This window comes from Psittacula echo, assembly GCF_963264785.1.
Source record: "Psittacula echo genome assembly, chromosome: 6".
Lineage (NCBI taxonomy): Eukaryota > Metazoa > Chordata > Aves > Psittaciformes > Psittacidae > Psittacula > Psittacula echo.
This window is the reverse complement of record NC_137743.1, coordinates 62122852-62144397: the sequence shown is the minus strand read 5'-3', so window position 1 is coordinate 62144397 and position 21546 is coordinate 62122852. Positions and strand designations below refer to the sequence as shown.

General features: G+C 37.9%; 1 protein-coding gene across 1 annotated transcript in view; it reads left to right on the top strand.

Moving 5' to 3' along the window:
- RBMS1 (RNA binding motif single stranded interacting protein 1) overlaps positions 1–16609 on the top strand; it is a 94724-nt gene extending 78115 nt beyond the window's left edge. Inside the window, exons 7-14 of the mRNA XM_080621698.1 lie at positions 3913–4019; positions 4899–4948; positions 5044–5137; positions 8317–8367; positions 10462–10572; positions 11128–11208; positions 12365–12449; positions 15293–16609. Of these exons, the coding sequence (XP_080477824.1) occupies positions 3913–4019; positions 4899–4948; positions 5044–5137; positions 8317–8367; positions 10462–10572; positions 11128–11208; positions 12365–12442 (572 nt within the window). The 3' untranslated portion in view covers positions 12443–12449; positions 15293–16609. The remainder of the gene's footprint in view (positions 1–3912; positions 4020–4898; positions 4949–5043; positions 5138–8316; positions 8368–10461; positions 10573–11127; positions 11209–12364; positions 12450–15292) is intronic.
- The last annotated feature ends 4937 nt before the right edge of the window (positions 16610–21546 follow it).

Here is a 21546-nt window from a genome sequence, read left to right as displayed (position 1 = left end):
AGAAGCAGCGTTGGAATAGAAAAATACTACATCAACCCACTAAAAATATGCTCCTGTGACAAATCATTTAACTTTGTGTGAATTATTAAAGAAATGTGGCCCTGAGCACTGCATTTAAGTGATGATGAGAATGGTAAAGAGTATATATTTAGTTTCTCTTTAAACGTACAAAGCTACTGAGATCTTGAGTTGCACAACTTTTTCATTTTGCACAGCTTCTGGCAAAAGGTTTACTAGCTGGACAGGCTTGCTCTATCATTCAAGCAATATTTTAATATCAGAATTCATTAGACTTATATGCTTTGTCACTAGAAAATAAGAAATGAAAGTCACTAAAAGATGCTATTTAGTTGAGAACTTATTAAAACAATATTATTTTTAAACTCTTTCGTTGTATTTGTTTAATATCTGAAAGCAGGGTTTATTGAGAATTTTATGAAACTTGCCATGTGAAGTTAAGGGTGTAAACGTAAAGTCCAACATAAAAACATCAGGTTTTTTTCTTGTATATATGTATCATTGTCTCTGCCTGTGGCAGGGGTTGGAACTACATGATCTTAAGGTCCTTTCCAACCTTAACCATCCTATGATTCTGTGATCGCCTGGTATATATTTGGGTAGACACTGAACAAAGACTGAATTCTGCTCTACACATGTGCATGTGTGTATGACAAGAAGTATTTACTCTGTGGACAAATACTTCATTCACATCTTTCTTCCGTAAAAAAACCCTAGAAGAGGGTGATTTGGGGCAGGAGGAGATGGTCAGGACTTTCCAAAGACAGGTTTTAAAGGACTGACCTGCTGTTAAAGTGCAGGCAAACTTATGGTTACAGAATGCCTCCATAGCAGCACCTCAACAGACATCTACAAATCATTAAGAGTGTCTGTTGCTTTTTATTGTCAGTAGAGTTGTCATTCTAAATGTGATGTCTTAGCTGCTTAGCTTAGCTAGAAGTAAGTCCGCTCTAAGTTGTAGCCTTTTACATCAGCAGTTTTTTAGTGGTTAATGCAACTCTGAATATTTATACAATGCCTCTCTGTCTTGCACATACAGACAAGTCACTGAATGATTAATGATCCCCTTCATCACTGAGGCCTGCACACTTCCCAACAATTAAACAATAAAAATGACTCTCCCTTCCTTCCTCCACCACAAAAAAGATTGCTTGACTGGTCTGTAGGACTTGTTGGAGTTTTTTGTTTATGTATCTATTATATACATGTTTGCATGTGCAAGAGAAAGTATGTCACGTATTTGAAAAATAGGAGGGAAGGTAAGCTGAAGAAATAAATTTCAGATTTGATTTTGAAGAGAGTAAGGGCTACACTCATTCTTCGGTGAGAGGGAGATCAACAGGTCATACTTGGCTCCCATGAAGGTTTATCTCCTTCTCATGACCCTCCCTCTGATGACCATCAGTCATTGTGTTCTGAAAGCAATGAACGCAGTAGTACTCAGGTCACATGTATCGAAGAGCAGCCAAAAATTGGAGTTAGTTGCAGCAGTTCCTACTATCAGCATTCAGATCTTGAACTGGAATCAAGGAAGGCAAATTCTATAGAGCCTTTTCACAGCAGTTGGCTGTATTAAATAGATGATCTTCATGGGGTTTTTTTGGAGGGAAGTTGTTTGATTGGTTGTGGTTTTTAAGGTGAGTTGGAGCTCTTGCATTTGGCTTCATTTATGGACACTGAAGACCAAGAGAAGCTGGAAGACAAGAAAAACAAGGGTTCCCATGATCAGATCTGTGCTCGGTAAGATGGAGCACTAACTCCAGGCAAATCACAGATGAATGCCTTTTGAATATTTTTGTCATTGCTGCAGGTTTTTGCATATGCAAAATCCAATGCATGTGAATAATTCTTACTCCTTTTTTTTCTTCCTTTTTAAATTTATCAGGAGAGTGTTTACAGAGGACAACAGAAGATGTTTCAGCGTTTAAAATTTAGCTGGTTTCGGTTATTGGCTCACCGAAAAAAAACATTCTTAAAATATTTTTCTGTGAGCATTTTATTCTAACTGTTTGGACAGGTTTACTCCAACTTCTAAAAACAAATATATTTGTCTTGAGACAGTGGTGGGAAATGTAAGCACAAATAATGCTTTCAGGAAAAGTTTTATCCAATTCACTGTGCTGATTTTTCATGAAAGCATAATGCAACTTTGAATGAAGTATTTACTACCTGTGAGTGCTATATACAGAATCATAGGGCTAAAAACCTTTAGGTGTTTTCTGACGTCTTTATAAGCCATTCTCATGCCAGTTTCTTTTAACTTCATCCAGAAATTTATAGTGTGTATTTTGGAAGTCACACGTGCTTCCCACAGTACTGGTAGGTTTAAAATAATTTATAAGTAGCCAGAGATACTCAGCTTGGGGAAGACTTTTTTCCTTTAAGGCAGTTAACTTCAGTATTGGATCTCAGCTCTCCCTTTCTGACAAATGGGCTTTTTTTCCACTGTGTAAAATCGAGAGTCAAAACAATTTCAGACCAGACCCTGACAGTTCTGCCCATATTGACTAACATCTGAGATTATCTCTCCTCTTACTTCAACAGAATTGTATGTGGTTTAAAATGCTGTGTGATACGACCAATGCTAGGATCTAGCATTTATAAAGTAATGTCAAATTATCCGTCAGCATATTGATTCAGTACCTTTTCCCCAGTAGAGCCAGAGCTAGTGCTTTAGGTATGCCATCCAAAGCCAGGGATGACTTGGCCATTAGTGCTGGTTTTGTGCCAAAATCGTAAAAGTCAATCTCTTTGCCAGGTTACAAGTCTCTGAGGTTTTCAGTCATCTCTTGTAAGTGCATACAGAGTGAAGAGCACATCAGCTGTTTTTGCTGCACGATACAGATATATTAAAATTTTTCTTGGGGGTTTTCTTTTGTGGGTGGCCCTCCCACCGCATGTGTTTACTCTGCATTTGGAATCTTGAATGTTTTCAGATCCAGCTGTGTCTTATGAAGGTGTTTCCAAACAGGGAATGACTGGGGGAGTGTCACGGTAAAGCTTAGACAGCTCATGCGTCAGGAATTACTGGCAGAGTAGCACTCACATCCAAGTCATAATAGTGCTTCCACCCTGTTATTAGGGAGGGTGTGGTGTGATGTAGCAGAGCTGTGCTTTCAGCTACAGGTAGTCAGAAGCTATTGCAGTTTAAGCTAGTAACAGGGAAAGAATACTGTGAAAAGTTTTCTTTTTCTTTAATTTTGACGTTATAAATTGAAGTCATGGTCAGTCTTACGGAAAAAAAAGGGTGATAGCATTTCGAGACAGTATGGAAAAAACAAAAGAAAAGTCTTGAAGAATTTCGGGTTCATTGCATGCTGTTTATAGAGCAGAGGTAAAAAGGGAATGGACAGTTGTGGCATTTCTTCAGTTCAAGGTGGCAGAAGATAAAGGTGCCCGCTCCACCCTGCTGGTTAGAGTAAGTGGAGGTACTGTGTCACCGCATTTGACTATTCTAGATGAGCAGAGCAATTTAAGTTTTGGGACCTTACTGAAACCTCCAAGGGATGGGGTGGGGAATGTATTAAAGACCTTTGGCCAGATTTATTCTCCACCCTCCTTAGATGTACCTCCTAAGAAGCAAAGCTCTGAGTTCAGATGGTAGTTCTCATTCATCCCCAGACCAACAGCTGGATGCTCAGGATGTATATATAGATCATGTTTCTTTCCAACAGGTTTTAAAGCAGGAGTTTTAAATCAAAGATAATACAGCATTTCAGATGCTCTCTTCGTGTGTGGCAGCTGTCTTTGTGCTATGCAGAACAGTTGATGCTGTGGTATGAGTCCATGTTATTTAACTTTCAGATTGGGAATATAACTTAAAAACCATGCCTCATTTGAAGCACTGAATGTCTATGTGTGGACACTGCTTCAACTAATTCTCCTTCTTCTCAGTTCCTGCAGAACCTTTATTGTGCAAGTTTGCCGATGGAGGACAGAAAAAGAGACAGAATCAGAATAAATATATACAGAATGGAAGAGCATGGCACAGAGAAGGCGAGGTGAGACTTGTAAGTCCTCCCTTCAAGCTTTAGTGTGGGTGTACAATAACGAATACTTATGAAAATGATAGGCATTGAGACTTCTTGGCTTGGCTCTGTGGTGTATTAAAAATGTGCAAGCAATTCTTACCTGACAGCTTGCAGCTTTATAAAATACTGTATCTTTCTTAAGAGGAAAAAAGGCAAAATGTGAAACACTAAATCCTGCCTCATTAAAGTGAACAATAAAATCTCCTTCAACTTGGTCAGGAATATGCCTGAGATATTTCTCAAATAAAACTACCTGAGACGTAACTTTATTTACATGTAGTAAACAGTCCTTTGATTTATGCAGCATTGAAATGTCCATCACTTTCATAAGATTAAAATAGGATACCAGTGCAGTCCAGCAGTAATTTTTTTTTTAATCACAACTCTTTTCATCTTTAATGTTCAAGATAATAGTTTCATAGGCTTACTGTGGTTAGCAATCCTAGACACCTCATTTATATGAAACAGAAAAATTCAAATGTGTCTTTTGAAAAACAGCACTCCCCATTTGTTCTTCTAGTTAATATATTGTAGGCAACACCCTCACATAATCGTCTTCATGCCCTGCCTCTCAAACACACACATTTTCTCTTAGCCAGGTATTTCATAGACTGCATTTTGTCCTCATGCTGGGAACTTGGAAACTTGTATTCATAGCCAACATTGCTGACTATCTTCACTATATAATTACTTTTGTCTGTTGACCTTTCCCTAACTTATAGTAATAAACTATTTCAATACAAATTTTCAATTAAAAAATACAACTAAAGAAAGAGTAAGAGAAATAATTTACAATGAAAATTAATTTTGTCAACTCTTTTTTTCCACTTTTCTTTTTCTTTATTAAAGGCTGGAATGACACTCACATATGATCCAACCACAGCTGCTTTACAAAATGGGTATGTTAAATACTGGTACACTTAAGAAGAAAAAAAGTCTGTATTATGAAAGATGCACAGAACTGGCATTTAATTAATATTTCTTAATTTTCTAGATTTTATCCGTCACCCTACAGTATTACAGCAAACAGAATGATCACTCAGACGTCTATTACACCATACATCGCTTCTCCGGTTTCCACATACCAGGTTTGTATTTGGAACTTAGTAGCTAAAATGGTTCATTGGAGCTTCTGTTTATGTATCAATTGCTACATCTGGTTTCATGAGTTCTCCAATAATGCTTCATTTTGATGAAGGCGGTTCTTTATGCTGAACAGCATGAAAAAAATGGCCTTAAAAACTGTGTGTTTGTTTCAGGAAGCACAGCAATATGATGAGATACATGGTGTTTTGCAAAACAAAGTCACTGACTTGTGCTGATAGCCAAGATATTTGTAGCCACTTCTGCTTTTCATGTATGATTTTTCATTTTTTCTTGGTCAAGTTCTTTTAATGTCAGTAATCAATCTTTAAAGTAATTATTCTTTACTTAAAACCTTCTTGATTCAGTTAAATTCTCTTTCAGAGATATTTCTCCATGCTTTTTGAACTTTCCTCCAGGTTTTTTTCAGTGCAAAAGAAGGCCCAACAATAATGTATTACATGATTGTACTAAGAAGGGTGCGGAAACTTGCTAGACAGTAGAGAAGGAAATCTGAAAAAGAGTGCGGAGCACAAATTACATTAGCATTCAAATTCAGTGATTTTATGCTAGGACTAAGGCATTTAATAGCCTAGAACAGTATTTCTAACCCAAAAGTTACTTTATTTTGAACAATAATTTAAAACATGAGCCATGCACATTTTTTGTTCCTGGGGACTGGTCCAAAGCTTCCTGGAAAGGTATTTTGATAGATGGCATCTTGAGTCCCTGCTAGGGGATATTGACAAACAGTTCAACATGTTGGGAAATTGTATGGAACGGTTGGATACAAGTCCTAAGAATGCTCATTTTAGGACATCATACATTTCAGTTTACAAATAACTTGTGTTTAATGCAACTAGTATGGCAATCCCAGACATATGCTCTGTAATTGCTACTTGAGACATGCTGGTTATCACAGTATAATCTAAATAATTAGCTTTTTTGGCATTTTATGATTTAACACATAGACAAAAATCAGTGATTCAGGTGATAAATCACCAAAACTGATTAAATTTAGAAAATTCTTACCTCTCTATGTCAGGGGAAGGAGAAGAGACTGTTTGTTTTTTAGTGAGAGAGATGTGCTAAGTTTTGTAGGTTTGGGTGAAAATTAATGTAGAAGGCTAATGGCACTATGGGCCATTTGGTCAGCGTTCCCTTGCAGGTATTTCCATTCCATCCCAGGTGAGAAGAGGAAGAATTGTGTAATATTAATTAGTCTGGAGGTCTAGCGCCTTCTTGTGTGAGCAAAGTGTTAGGTAGGAATGAAAACTGTACTCTGGGGTAAAGGGCAGCTGAATTAACTTTATATTAATTTCTGAGGTGACTTATGCAACACAATGTTCGCTCTTGGCAGACAGTGCCAGTACTGTATTTTTCAGTATATTGAATCATTCTGCTTTGTACAGCAATGCCTCAAAAATTACAGCGAGTTCTTACCCAGAAAAATATTCCAGTAGAATTATCTGCTATTTTTTATTAAAATATAAATTATCAATATAAGATTCTCAGATATTCATAATCCAAGTAAAAGTTGGAAGTTGACTTGGAAACGTACTTAGGAATATAGTCTCACTTTCCTGGGCTTATGAGATAGAGCACAATACTGTATGTTTGCAGGAATGTTGTTAGCATTATTTAAATAGACATGGCATGGGGCTTGAATTATTGTAGATGGACTTATTAATAACATTATGCTTGAAGTGCCGCAGTAAAAGGAATTGAGAATTAACTGAAGTATTCTGTACTGGGGAGGGAGGAGGTTCTTGGCCCGAAGAGTTTCACAATTTGAGCATTAGTCACGTCTTCGTTACTGAACCCTTCTCACTGAAACCTGCAACATTCTGTCATCTGCAGAACAGGACGTATCATAAGAGCATGGTTTATTATTTTTTTATTTTGAGGCATGGTATAACCTGTTCTTAGATTTATTCTTATTAAAGGTAAACAAATTTAATAAAGCTTTGGCCATTGTTTGTTTCTGCAACTCCTGTATACCCAAATGACAGTAGTAAGCCAGGTACTATCATAGTATGAGTAGATCAGCCAAAGCTTTAGTCAGGCTGTACCAGTATTTTTGCCATTAAGCTCTTGCCTGAGGAAAGGGAGGGCTCAGGTGTTTTCCATTTTCGAACTCCTATTTGCTCTTCTGTTTGAAGAAGTAAAAATATTACTCAGATTTGAAAGTCAGTAGCAAAAGGCGGGAAGAAATGTTTTCTTTTTGCAGAAAATACCTCACCTGCATTTTTTTCAAGACTCTCTGCCTGTCCTGTCCCAGAACTCTGAGAATGATGGTAGAGGCTTTTAAGGGGCTTTAAATGTCTGGCAGCAGTGGTGAGTTAGTTCTGCATGTGTAGTGCAGGTCAGAATCCTGCCTTATCCTACACACCTGCAGGAGCTGGGGAGGAAACATTCTAATACCTAGCTTTAAATATTTCTTGGAGCACACTTTTTCAAAGAGCTGTTGCAATCAGCTGGGTTTTGTTGGTTTTTTTAAACTAAGGTAACCGTGAAACCTAGTAGTTTACCTTTTAATCTTTTTACTTTACCTTTTCATGCAAAGTGAGGCATGCTACCCCAATTTAAGGATTTGGGTAGTCAGTGGTTGTGGAGAGAAAACATGCTAGCTTCAAGAGCAGGGAGGCTCATCAGAACCTTCTCGTCTTCCTGTTCATACTGCAGTGGTTTTGGAGAATGAATCTCCTAAATCTTCTCCTTGTTCCTGGAATAAGAGTCCAGCAGAATTTCTGTTTTCTTTTTCTCCTTTGAAAATCCAATAGTTTATTAGAAGGCAAATGATTCTGTAACCTCTGAGGTCCTAGCTACTTTTCCGAGAGGAATTTCGAAGATGGTCCTTTTTTAACACATCACAATTTTCTCATGGATCTGTCTGAACCCTTTCAGTGTACTTGATAAAGTTTTTGAGACCTGCACTTAAAACATAGTGTAATGTTCTGAAAGGTGCATATGGTATGTTGTCTCCAAATCTTGTTTCTGATGTACAGGTACAATAAATACAGTTTTCATAGATATCATTGTTGCTCCACAGAATGACTGCATTAAGAAGTGAATAAATAAGGGAGGGGGCTTGTTAACATTATTTGTTAAATTGCTACTGTATCTCAGTTGGAGTATTCAGGAAAAGAATGACTAAAATGAAAAATACTACTTTTTTTTCTAGGTTCAGAGTCCTTCTTGGATGCAGCCTCAACCATACATAATGCAGCACCCAGTAAGTTTCTATGCTTCTTCATTGCTGTTTACTGTTTGTATAAACACTTTGCATACTTTAAGCAACAGGAAATAGATCAATTCCCACTCAATTACTTCCAGACAATTACATCATGACTAAATAATGGATTCAAATAAAAAAGAAACAATGACAGTAACCTGAACTGGGGCTTCGTTAGGAAAAAAAGAAAGCTTCCTTCAGGGTATCAAAGTGATGAGAACAATCAGAGTTACCAAGTCAGCATCCTGAGGAAACTTATTAAATGAAAAGCACTTTGCAAATACCTTTGTTTTACATACTGTTTACCTGTCAGGAGCTGGAATTCAAGACCCAAGGTTTTAAAATGGGTCTGGAGTAGTTCAGACTGGATAATTTGTGAAAGACAGATGGATGTAGTGATATAGATGACATTATGGGCACCCACTTGAGAAAACCTGCATAGCTGGTTCTGGCTTCACCACTCATGAGTAATGCTAGTCTCCCTACACTTTTGGCTGTGACATCTGTACCATACTGTCAGGCATTCTAATCTATACTCTCCCATGATATTTTGCTTCTTATCTATGTCATTTGCCAATTAAGTACCGTAATATCTGAGACTTAGTGGGTTTCTTGAGATGAGTATTACAAATAATAACAGGAGCTTTAATATATGCTCTCCTGTAGTTAGCAAACAAGTCTGTTTCCAGATATAGAAAGGATATTGTCTTGACTTTAATTAACCTCTCCATGCAGATTATAGAATGTAAATCTTTTTGGCAGAACATTTTCTTCTTATGCATGCAGAGAAGGTGATACTTAACCAGAACACCCTCTCGCAAGCTTAATTGTTGTATTTGTGGTTTTTGATGCTAAACACACATGCACACAACAGGTTTTAACTTTTCTGCCAACACATTTTCTTAAAAACAAAATCTTGCACACCATGCTGTGAAATACACAAGTTGATAAATTATAATGCTATAAGGTGCATTAGTTTCACAGGTATACAAAATGAGATTTCATAGTTGAAAATGAAGATCTAGATTCCTGACTTAAGTTCAGTTTTGGCCTGTACAAAGACTGGTGCTGTCTTGCTCATTTGCTTTGCAGAGAAGCCTGCAGTCTACAGACAGGAAATTCTTTTAGTGTTTGATGTGCCTGTGACTCATTTAATCTACACTGATCACATGGTTGTTTTTCCAGCTATACTCCGTACGGGGTTTTTTCTTTTCTTTTTTTTTCTTTTTGTTGTTTTCAAGGCTTAGTTATTGAATCAGAGTGCTGGCTTTCAGTACACTGCAATTATTTCTGTTAGTTTTGAGCCTCCATCAGTCTTAATCAACACTTCTGCAAGCGTAAGTCATACAAAGTATTTGGAAATATCTTTTTGCAGAGCATGGTTCGTAAAATGAAATTTGTTGATAATCCTCCATTTCAGATAACTCTGAAAACCTTACAAATGTGCCCTCCATATTTAGCAATCTCAAGTGTTTAAAAATTCGACATACACTTTTGATGAAGTTAACAAAATGGTATAGGAGTGATAAAAATCATCACAGTAGCTAGTATTTAGACAGTCAGTGTTGCTAACCTGCTCTTCCAGAATGTGTTCTACTGAATCCAGCCATTAAGTTAGCAGCTGTCTTGTATGTGAACTTCGCATTTGACAGGTAGAATTTTCCTAATACAAGTGTTCCTCCAAAGCCTTCATTCCTAAAGATGAGATAAAAATCTCTTCCTAAAGCCTGAAATTGCAAAGCTTCACCTGAGTGAATCTATGGCAACATGTGTAGATTTTTGCTGTAAAGTTAGCATCTGGTTAAACTCGTGTTTTACAAAATGTTTTTAGCAGGTGTCTCAGCACATTGTACTTCAGTTGTGTGTTCAATAGGAAGTCAGTGTAGTTGTTAACCTATTCCCAAACTGCACAAAACACATCTGCTGAAGTAGAATATTCAGAATGCCGCAGACCTGCTCCCTGAGTCAGTGTCTTGGTCTAAGGAGAGTTCTTGTGGTATATAACATCGGAAGGACTTAGACTTTCAAATGCAAAATGTAATTAAAATCCGAGTGTTGCCACAACCATTTCCTTCTTTCTCTGTTTTTTAATAGGGTGCTGTACTGACTCCCTCCATGGACCACACCATGTCACTACAGCCTGCATCGATGATAAGCCCTCTGACACAGCAGATGAGTCATCTTTCATTAGGCAGTACTGGAACAGTATGTAGCAGTTGAATGCAAACTAGAACTTACACAAGTAGAAGATGCTGCATGTAGATCACAGTATGCATGTTCAGCCTGCATATAGGGAAAAGTAGTCCTTCAGTCTTTCATCCAGCAAAATATTAATAACTGCTTCCATTTTTAAATCTTATTCAGCTCTTTTTTGTCAGTCTATTATTTGATCAGAAATTGGAAATTAATAAATAAAAATAGATCAAACCAAATGAAAGGAACTTAGGAGACAGCTCCAAACTTGTATTGGAAAGGAAAAAATGGTTGTTTTACTCTTCAGGAGGAATTATGATGATTTGGATTAACAGAGGAAGAAAAGTCCTTCACGCAGTATTTGAAGTCTAAATTTGAGTTTTCTCGAAATAGGTGTCTCACTTTTCTGAAAAGCCTGTTAATGTCAGACACAAAAGTCTTTTTCTCATGTATAGTGCTTTAGGGAAACAGTTAATATCTGTTAAACAGTATCATGATAGATATTTTGAGTACTCTTAAATTTACATTGGGCTTGAACTCAACTTAACGGACTCCCTGTCTTTTTAGTACATGCCAGCCACAACAGCTATGCAAGGAGCCTACATACCCCAATATACACATGTCCAGACAGCAGCGGTTCCTGTTGAGGTCAGTATATTTTATAAAAGACCAAAGATGAGAGACGTGAATATGATACTAGGTTTTGGGGGTTTGGTTTTGTTTTATTCCTAGAAAAACTGCTTTTTAGAGCCTAACATTGTAACTGTGAGTGCACTGTGAATAGACGGTATATTAAAGTTATAAAATATCATTATTCTTTACTAATATAAATAGTAGTATAACAAAGAATGACCTGTACTTGTAGCAGTACAGTACTTGGAGCAGTATTCCGTATGAGCATAACTCCAATGAACTTTGGGTTTTGAAGCCTAACTTCCAATAGGAAAACTTCAGGGTATGCTGTAGTTCTGTTTCTTTCATTTAGTTTTCCTGTGAGCAAACGTCTCTGCTAACAGACCATGATTGTAACTTTTAGCAAAGAATCCTGATTTTTACCCTGGCATCTCAGGATACTTGTTTATTAGGCTATTTGCCTAAAAAGCTCCTCTGCAAGTCCAGTTGAAAAACATAACTAAATGGTACACAATAGTTTGTCTGCTATATCTTACACCCTTTCATAGGTCAGTACTTCTTTAACAGAGGAGCTAGGCAAGGTATACTGCAGCTCTTGTATTCAGAATGAGTCCTAGATAGTCTCTTCCAGAGCCTGTAAGGAAAAACATTTCCATGATAAGCCAGAGCATTATCAGCTGAATTAATTCCCTGGTTTCTTGGGGGTCTGTGTGCAAAGTCCCAACTACAGTTCTTTGTGTTGCCTAGTGCCAGTCACACCACAGTACTTAAAGCAACAGTGTTTGTACATGTGGTAAGTAGATCTCATTTTTCTCACTGACCCTCAAAAGGAGAGGGGCAGAATGATCTTTAGCATTTTCAGGTAGAAAATGTACTAGTAGTTATTTGCTTGCTCTGTGTATTTATTTTTATAATGTTAAAGGTTTGTGGTTTATTTTAGTTATCAAGGCAGCTGAGGTAACACAAGGTTTGCTTGATCATTTTATTTCTTTGTTTGCTGAAATGTAAATCAGTGCAAAATTAACATCTCCAGTTTGGAATACCCCACTTGAGAAAAGTTAGAAAGACTTTAGATTTGAAGACTGTTAATTGCATGAGTCACATCAAAATACAGACTGCAGCTTATGCTGCCTGATTTTGTCTCATGTCTTGTCTTCCTTTTTATTTGCAGGAAGCCAGTGGTCAGCAACAAGTTACAGTAGAGACGTCCAGTGACCATTCTCCATATACGTATCAGCAAAATAAGTAACTGTGAGGTAGGGGTTCATACTGTCACATGAAAGATGAGAATTCAAAGATACTTTAATTCATAACTTACAGTGCTCTGTATTGAATTTTAATTCTTTCTTTAATGTCATATAAATAACATTGATAATCTGAGGACAGGCATGAGGTTAATTTGAACTTGGCCAGAGTTACAAGCCAGGAAGGAAAGCACAGGTTCTAGAAGTGAGTTAATGAATTATGAGTCATAGAGTTTTAATAATTTTCTATAGCATAACTGGATTATGTTGGATTTTAATTTGTTCATCCTGGCAGTGTGCTATATACAAGAATAACAATGAATTAGTGCAAAACTATGAGAATCACAATGATAAAGGGAACTGTATAATATCCTCTAGTTCTGTGGTACATGTAAGATTTGGAAGCAGCATTGCAACTGACTTACAGACCACAGGCAAGGAGCTGGTCTGGGAGAAATCCTTGCTTGACCTTTTCTCCTGCAGATTTCCCTGATCATCCTTTATTCTAGCAAAAAGCAGTTTGATCCAAAATTTTGACAGTTTCTTTTTAATCCACATCCTTGTTTGGCTCCAACTCCAGAGTTTCACTTTCCTGCTCCGGTTTTGCGTGGCCTTTACTAACCAATAATTAACTTCATGTGAACTCCTTCCATGCAAAATTTTTGCTTTCTGTAGGTTGCCAGCGTGTGAAAGTATTGTTTGCACTAACTGTTCCCTTCCACATCCTCCATGTTTTGAAATTCTGGAATTTAATTCTTTCTTAACTCATCTTTTTCCGAGTGCTTCGTAAACCAGGCAGCTTGAATACAGAATCATTTTAATCAAATTTCCAAGACCTCATAGTGAAAAATTCTGTTCAGTTACAATAGTATGCCAGAGGCTGTTAAGAAGGGGTTTCTACAGCTTTCACAGCATTTATTAGATACTAAAAAATGATAACCAGTTATGTGTGAAGAATTTCCAATTGTGTGATATTCTCCCTAAAATATATAGATCTAACAATACACACATTTTGGCATTACCTTGGATTTTGCAGGTCAGATGTGCTGTTTGACAACCATGTTCTCATTCCCATTTTTGGCAGAGCAACTTCTTACATGTTCAAGAATGTAAAGATAAAAACAAACCAATGGGAAAACTTCACACATTCAACAGAAGGCAACAGTCTGCACAGTGCAACACATGACCTGTGTTTATTATTGTAGTCTAGCCAAATGCTGGTATCTAGAGAAAGCCCGTATCCTTGATTTGCTTCCAGGGCAGGGAGAAAGCAAAGCCACAGACTCTTCCCGTTATCCATCGCCTAGTGTTAAAATCATGGCTGCTGCATGTTTCCCATGCCAAGGCTGTTGGCTGGTGTTAGCTGCTTTTCAATGAATTATTTGTTTTGCCTTAAGTCTTCCCTGTGGGCATGTAAAACCTCCTTACCAGTAGAGATCTGTGGTAGATGATGAAGTGTAATCCTGCATGTCATCTCGCCGTCCCGCCTCTCTCTCCCAGTCTGTCAGTGTCTTTCCCATAGACTGGGACCAGGCAAGAGTCTCCTGAAAGGATGAGATGTGTTCCCATCTGAGATACATTTTATAAGTACGACTGTGTAGAATACCGAGCTCTGTGAGCAACCCTGTTCATTTGCTGTAAGCCAATCCTCCATATATTTTATTCTTAAGCGAAGTACTTTTATCTGTATTTATATGCAGTGAAAGCCGGAGGAATCTATGTCAGCAGTGGCTATGGCAGTGGGCATGTGGGGAAGGTTAATATTACTCAGCTAATTTCAGCCTCAGAATATGGCATTTGGTATTTCTGTCCTTGGAACATGTTGGTACTTGTCGGGTTTTGGACAGGTGAAGGGGAGGGAATTGAGAGTTATTTCTTGCCCTAAATACACTGCAGTCTCTTAATTGTTGTGGCTTTGTTACTGTTGTCAAACTGAAACTTCAGTCTAAATGTACATGCAGCACTTTTGGGAATGTCCTATTAAAAGTCAATATGCATATTGCGATAAATAAGGAGTAAATGACAACTAGCATATTGGCACAAGTGGATAGAGTCAATCAGAGATACTTAGTGTCTTTCCTTAGTCAACTACATTTAATCACTTTATAGCTTCTTTTCAGAAAGTTGCCATGTGAAAATAGTCAAAGGGACTTGAGAAGAAAAACATGTTATAATTATATATACATCTATAAATGTGCAAGCCTTAAAATAGCAGACTTCGTTTTGTGTTGAGAAATTCAACAATTGACTAAACTTTTTTCATTAGCTGTGTATTTTTTTATAATCCGTATGGCAATATAAGCCAATGCAGTAAATTGAGAAGTCTTCCTTCAAGTTTAATAAGCCCTGAGTTGCTGTTAAGTATTAGCAGTGATGGAGGCACAGTAGCGGTCTCTGCATTAGCTGTTGTACATAGCCTCCCTGAGGCTGCGCCAAAAGAAAGCTGTGTTCTTTTTCCAGACATCAAAAGCCTTGGAGATGCCACGGGAGTAAGCTCACGCACTCAGGCCCTTTTGGTCAATTAAAAGGAAACAATAACAAAACAACAAAGAAGGGAATAGCTTTGAATGCAGTCTCAGGGTTCCCCAGTGGGAACTCCGCATGCTGAACAGGTATAGAAGATAAGAGGGGGGAAAGTACAATACAGGCTGTATCCTGGCAGAGATATCCCTTATTCTGGGAAGGGCCAAGCAGCTCTATTGCCACCTGTGTTACTTCTCAAATTTATACTTGGATTCACTTAGTCTTCTCACAGCTGTCTAAAATAGGAAATTATTTAGTTTTGTCAACAGCTACATTAGAAAAAAAGGGTGCAATTGTAACTCTGCTCTAGCTCTGACCTTTCTGTGTTACAGATGTCCAGTGTTGACCTGGCCTGGAGAAGGGTGCAAAGGCTGAAACAATCATGGATTTTACTGATCAATTGTGCTTTAGGAATTATTGACAGTTTTGCACAGGTTCTTGAAAATGTTATTTATAATGAAATCAACTAAAACTATTTTTGCTATAAGTTCTATAAGGTGCATAAGAAAAACCTTAAATTCATCTAGTAGCTGTTCCCATGAACAGGTTTATTTTAGTAAAAAAAAAAATTTTTATCAAGTGTTATGACGCAAAAAAAAAAAAGTTGAATTTCTGGGTATGCACAGATGACCACGAAGACTTATTCATGTGCATGACAGAATTTGTGTTTTGGTTCCTTTTTATTTTGTTGGGTTTTTTTGTTTTGTTTGGGTTTTTTTTCCTTTTTTTTTTTCTTTTTTTTCCTTTTTTTTTTTTTTTTTGGTAATCGTATGAAATGGGTTTTCTGAAGTTTAAAATAGTAAAACATCTAAGATGATGTTCTGTGCTTGCAGTGTGTGAGTGTTGCTTTAGTGCAGTGTTGCAATTATAGTGTCTGGTCTTTTAGCTTTCTGTTTTTCTTTTAATGTAGCGTGAAGTGTCTTATCCTTTTCTATAAATTCCAATTTGCCTTAAATCTTTCAATGCTGTAGCTGTTTCAGTAAGTAGTCCAAACTAATGGTGTAGAATGCTTCGACCAAATGAGCTGGTCTATTATGCCTTGTAAAACAGCAGCATAGGGCTTTTAAAGGTAGTCAATAAAAATTGCTGAAAATTTGGCTTTTTTAATGTGTAGTAAGTGTTTTTAATGATTTTTCACATAATATGTAAGGTAGTGAAATGCAAGAGGGAAAAAAATGTTTTGTGTGAAACACATTTTCTGACTGGGGAAATTTTAATAGGATAAATTGTTTGTAAGGCCATATGCCAATAGTTCCCTCTGGTAGTTTGAATGATTTAGGAACTCTGCTGTATGATGCAATGTAAAATCTTTTTTTGCCTTTTTTCAGAAACTAACTTGATGTTCTAGTTTTAGCATAGGTAGAGTAGGGAGTTTGGGGTGGAGATATCACCGAATGTTTTTGTCCTTCCTTTATACTAATGGTAGTGCTTTAGGATGAGGATTGTGCTGAGACTTAGCAAACAGAAAAGTTGCTATTACAGCAAAATGGCAAAAGCTAAAGGACTTGTTTTCAAACAAAACGCTGAGATGTAAGGAGAAGCATAATTGATTGGGTACTAGCTCTCTATAGTAGGTAAATAAAAATAAAAAGACTTGGCACTTTTAAAAGGTAACTTTACCAAAGAACAAAGAGCCAGTAACCAATAATTCTGATTTGTCTCAGCATTACGTCTTCTGTACTCTTTATTTTTGCCGGACCAGTTTGCGGTTAGGAGAATGTGCCTTTTTTGTACATTTGCATTTAGGTTTTATAATTTTAATTGACGTATGGACACAAAAGCATGAAGGAAGACTTGGATCCAAGCAGTGCCACACTTTACATCATCACTACAAGTGTTAAGTGTAAAGAAAACCAATTTTGAAACTATGAAATTCCTGATTCATAAATACACAGTTATTTGTACTTCACATATTAGATAATTCACTGCTACTAAAGCTCTTTATTACAATTGCATATGTTTTAAATCAAATGATAAATTAAGTTGTCTTCCAAAACTGTGTACTTCTCTGGTCAGCTGTATATGATCAGTTATCTACCTCAAAGTTTATTTCCTTTTGTATTGGGACAGGTTGCTGGCCCTCCCTGTTTCCACAGACCAAATCATCCTAGCTCGGGAGCTAGGGCTAAGCAGTTGTTTCTTTCAAGTATTTTTTAGTTTTTAAATTTTGTGTGAGTATTGGAGTATAGATGTCGGTGACATTTCATAGTTTCAAAAGTAAATTGCTGCTCTGAGAAGTGTAGATTCTAGTGAAATACATAGTCATAAGAGATGTGTTTTTGTTTTTTCTTTTTTTAAGAAGTTGTGGTATTATTGGTTCTATGCTCCCTGGAATATTACTGCTTTGTAAAAGTCCAGACTTCCTGCAGCACCTTGCCTGTATCTGGTAACTTTCCAAACCTGGATCTCTCACTACTTGATATTTTTGCGTTAATTAAAACTGCAGTATGATAGCTGTGTTAGAGGGAGGGAAGAGCTGCTGCCAGAAATGTCTGAACTAAGTGCCATACTCATTGTCTGGGTAAGATTTGGGAAATTTAACCTCTGTACATAAAGAAATAATCAGTTACGTAAACATCACATAGTAGACAGCCATTAAATTATAAAAAATTAATTTATGAAGAAAGACCTTTTGTACAGATTGAAAAAAAAAAAAAGATTTTCATAGAGATATCTATATGATCAAGAGAGTTAATTTTTTATTTTTGTTTTACTAGTGCCACAAACTTGCCAGTGGTAACTTATTTGTCCGGTTCAAGATAACTCTGTAGTTTTGTTTCCTAGGACTTGTTGTTAAACGCCAAAAGACATTTTTGAACTGTAAATTTGATTAGATTGTTAGCTTTTTTCTGTTTTATTTCTTTGAAAACTTTTGAATAAAAAAGATCCAAAAAAATGAAAATCCATCGTCTTTTTCCTTCAGCCTTTCCTTTATTGGGGGAAAACCCAGCAGGTTGTGGTAAAACCTTGGTGTTCATTTTGAAGTGCTTGGAGTAGCTTTCTGCTTTACAGTCTGGGTTTTTCCCTCCTGCCTTTTGGTAAAAGCAAATTTTAACTCTCTCAAACCACATTCAAGTCACTTATTCTTTCAGACAAGATATGAAAAGATTTAGGAAAAACATATGATGAGATACCTGATTTAAACGCAGGAACTCTGTTGCCCTCTGTGTGTTGCCCTCTGTGTCAGCCTGCACAGAGTGTTACATGTAGCCAGGCCTGCACACTGTAGTTGTAAATGCAGGCCAGTTTTCTCGAAGGGTGGAGATGTAGGTCACTTCGGTAGTTCATGGCACTGAACTGCTGCCTGAAAGTGCTTTCACCTTCCAATGTGCAGTGGCATTGGGTGGCATGCCCAGTTCTGGAGAGCAGAGGTGATGCTTTACTGGAATTCAGAATGATCCCAAATGTTTGCCTTCCAGCTGCAATCTGTAAGCACTTCATTTCTTTAAAAATGGTCTCTGATTTTTATTACCCTTTTGGCAAGATCGCTGCTGATGATGATGTATGTCAGATAGAGAATTGCTCTGCCTAAAGTAAGGCTTGGGGAAAAAAAGACAGGAAAATGTGAACTATTGCATTGCTTCAGCCAAATGCTTTATCAACTGTGTGGTCCTCAACATAGCTGTGTATCGGTGAGTGTGCCAGGAGAGGGGCTTTGACCTAGTCTTGGGCAGTCAGGGGTGCACCCAGTGGCAGAGAGCAATGGCTAGGTGATCCAGTGGGTTCCTGTGACTTGCCACCAGTGCTGGATAGGCAAAGGGGAGGCTTGTTTGCCGCAGGCTGTGCTGTCCTGGAGAACCTTCTTCCCCTTTGAGAGACAGTCCTTTACACTATACACATGGTTTTGACGTATACCAAGGGCTCCACTGACCTTGCAACAGGCCAGGCAGCCTGCTGGGTGGGCAGCCACAACTTCTCTGAGCAGCCTGTTCCAGTGCCTCCCCACCCTCACAGTAAAGAACTTCTTCCTAATATCTAACCTAAATCTAACCCAATTTAAAGCCACTCCCCCTTGTCCTGTCCCTACATGCCCTTGTAAAAAGTCCCTCTCCAGATTTCTTGTAAGGCCCCCTTTAGGTACTTTAAGACTGCTCTGAGGTCTGGAATATTCTCCAGGCTGAACACACCCAACTCTCTCAGCCTGTCTTTGTAGGAAAGGTGCTCCAGCCCTCTGAAAATACGTGTTTTTCCGGTGGGGCTAGTGAAAGGGACTCACTTAGAGGTTACATTAGCTTATGCAATAAGGACATCCTGAATAATGATGGCTCTCACCATTAATGAAGCAAAAAAAGCCCCAGCAAAACAAGCAACCCAACCCCTCACACTGTGTGGTATTAAACACATTTAGACTTGTAACTGAAAAAAATTTAAGCATTTAATGATAATTTAAATAGTGGCCCACTGTGTTGCCTGTATAAAATGTAATGGATGAGAAGAAGACTTTTAAAGGGTTTTGTTACATTATTCTTGTTCACCACAAAACTGAATTAATCTCAGATCAATAAGCAGTCTTTTGGAATTAAATATGAATACTACCTCACAAAAGCTGTATGTAGTACATTCAGAATAATGCAGGTTGGAAAGGCTTTTTGCCATCTATTTGCTTTTCTAATTGGCCATATTGTAAACTTAGGTCTCTTACTGTAGCCCCAAGTATATTTGGTAAGAATGGATACTTTCAGATTCATACCCTTTACCTGATACAAGGTTGTATCATTTTTATCAGGCAATCTGCAATAATCATAGAATCATGGAATAGTCAGGGTTGGAAAGGACCTTAAGATCATCTAGTTCCAACCCCCCTGCCATGGGCAGGGACACCTCACACTAAACCATGTCACCTAAGGCTCTCTGTCCAGCTTGGCCTTGAACACTACCAGGGATGGAGCATTCACAGCTTCCCTGGGCAACCCATTCCAGTGCCTCACCACCCTCTCAGTAAAGAATTTCTTCCTTATATCCAATCTAAACTTCCCCTGTTTAAGTTTGAACCCATTACCCCTTGTCCTGTCACTACAGTCCCTGATGAAGAGTCCATCCCCAGCATCCTTGTAGCCCCTCTTCAGATACTGGAAGGCTGCTATGAGGTCTCCATGCAGCCTTCTCTTCTCCAGGCTGAACAGCCCCAGCTTTCTCAGCCTGTCTCCATATGGGAGGTGCTCCACTCCCCTGATCATCCTTGTGGCCCTCCTCTGGACTTGTTCCAACAGTTCCATGCCCTTCTTATGCTGAGGACACCGGAACTGCACACAATACTCCAAGTGAGGCAATGTCTTCATGTAATATACTTTTGTTATATATAATAAAGCTCCTATTTATTACCAACTGGCTTGTTCAAACATTGGCTCCATCCTGTTGCACACAGCCTGTTTTGAACCCTACCTGCAAACATGCTGTGAATAATTTTTTTACCTATTAACAAATACTTCCAAGCATCATTTTCTTGTAGGATGATTTTGTACCAGTACAAGTGTTCTTTGCAAGATCATGCACAGACCCTATTGCTTGTTGGCTGTTAGTGATTAGAAAGTAGCCTTTCTTTAGGCACTGAACAAAATCTTCTCTGTTTTCTGCACTAGACAGGTGCAAGACGAGTGCAAGTGATGCATTAACAGCAGTGTGGCAAAGTGGCAAAGTACTGTTGATAGCTGAGCCCTGTTAATGACTGTTTACATGTATTAGGCTAGAATATTTGTGGAGCTCTTTCCTGGTACTCTTTGTCAGTTTTTCTCGGGGGGGAAAAAAAAAAAAAAAAGTGGTTTTCTCTCTCCTCCCAGCTTTAATTTACACTGTGGTACATCCACCAATCCAGACAAACCTGATGATTGACTAAAGCTCTGCCACCTCACTTTCTGCAGAAGCATCATATGAGAAATGCGTTTTGTGTGCCAGAATATTTATATGAGTTTGTACTCCTACTTCTGTGCACACTTCACTGCACTTGTTCCTTTTGCTTTGATCAACTGCTCCAAAAGCATTTGCCAACTTTCACATGCATTGGAATAAGATACTCAATCCTATCCTGTCCAGCAGTGTCATCTTGTGAAAGCCAGTGTGTTATTTGGTGGCATTTAAGACATGTATGCTATTACCTTCCAAAACACTTGCAACATTGACATACTCTTTCAACTGTGAAAGATCATCTGTGTCATTCCTTAGCCAACAAATTCTGGCATTGATTAACCCAAACAAATCTGAGGCTTTTGGCTTTCAGACTTGGTCCATTAATTCTATCCAGAATAGGGGTTAGGATATACAAAACCTATTCTGTTTGGCAATTTCTCCTCCAGCTGAGAAAAGCCAAGCTGAATTCAGAACAGCAAAGATTTACAGTGTGGTGACCAGAGGGAGTGTGGAAAAGCCTGCATGTGGAATGAGTCAGTCTTTCCTTTTCAGGACAGCTCTAACTGCATCAACCATCTCAGAAACCTGTGGGGCCCATTTCTGTAGTAAAGAAGAAGTCATATCACAGGAAAATATACTACTGGAGTATTTTTCCATGTCCAAGAAGAAAAGACAGCTTGTCAGCAGCCAAGCTTTAACTGTTGAAGTTATCTTGCCTTTTTCAACAATATCCCCTTGCTCA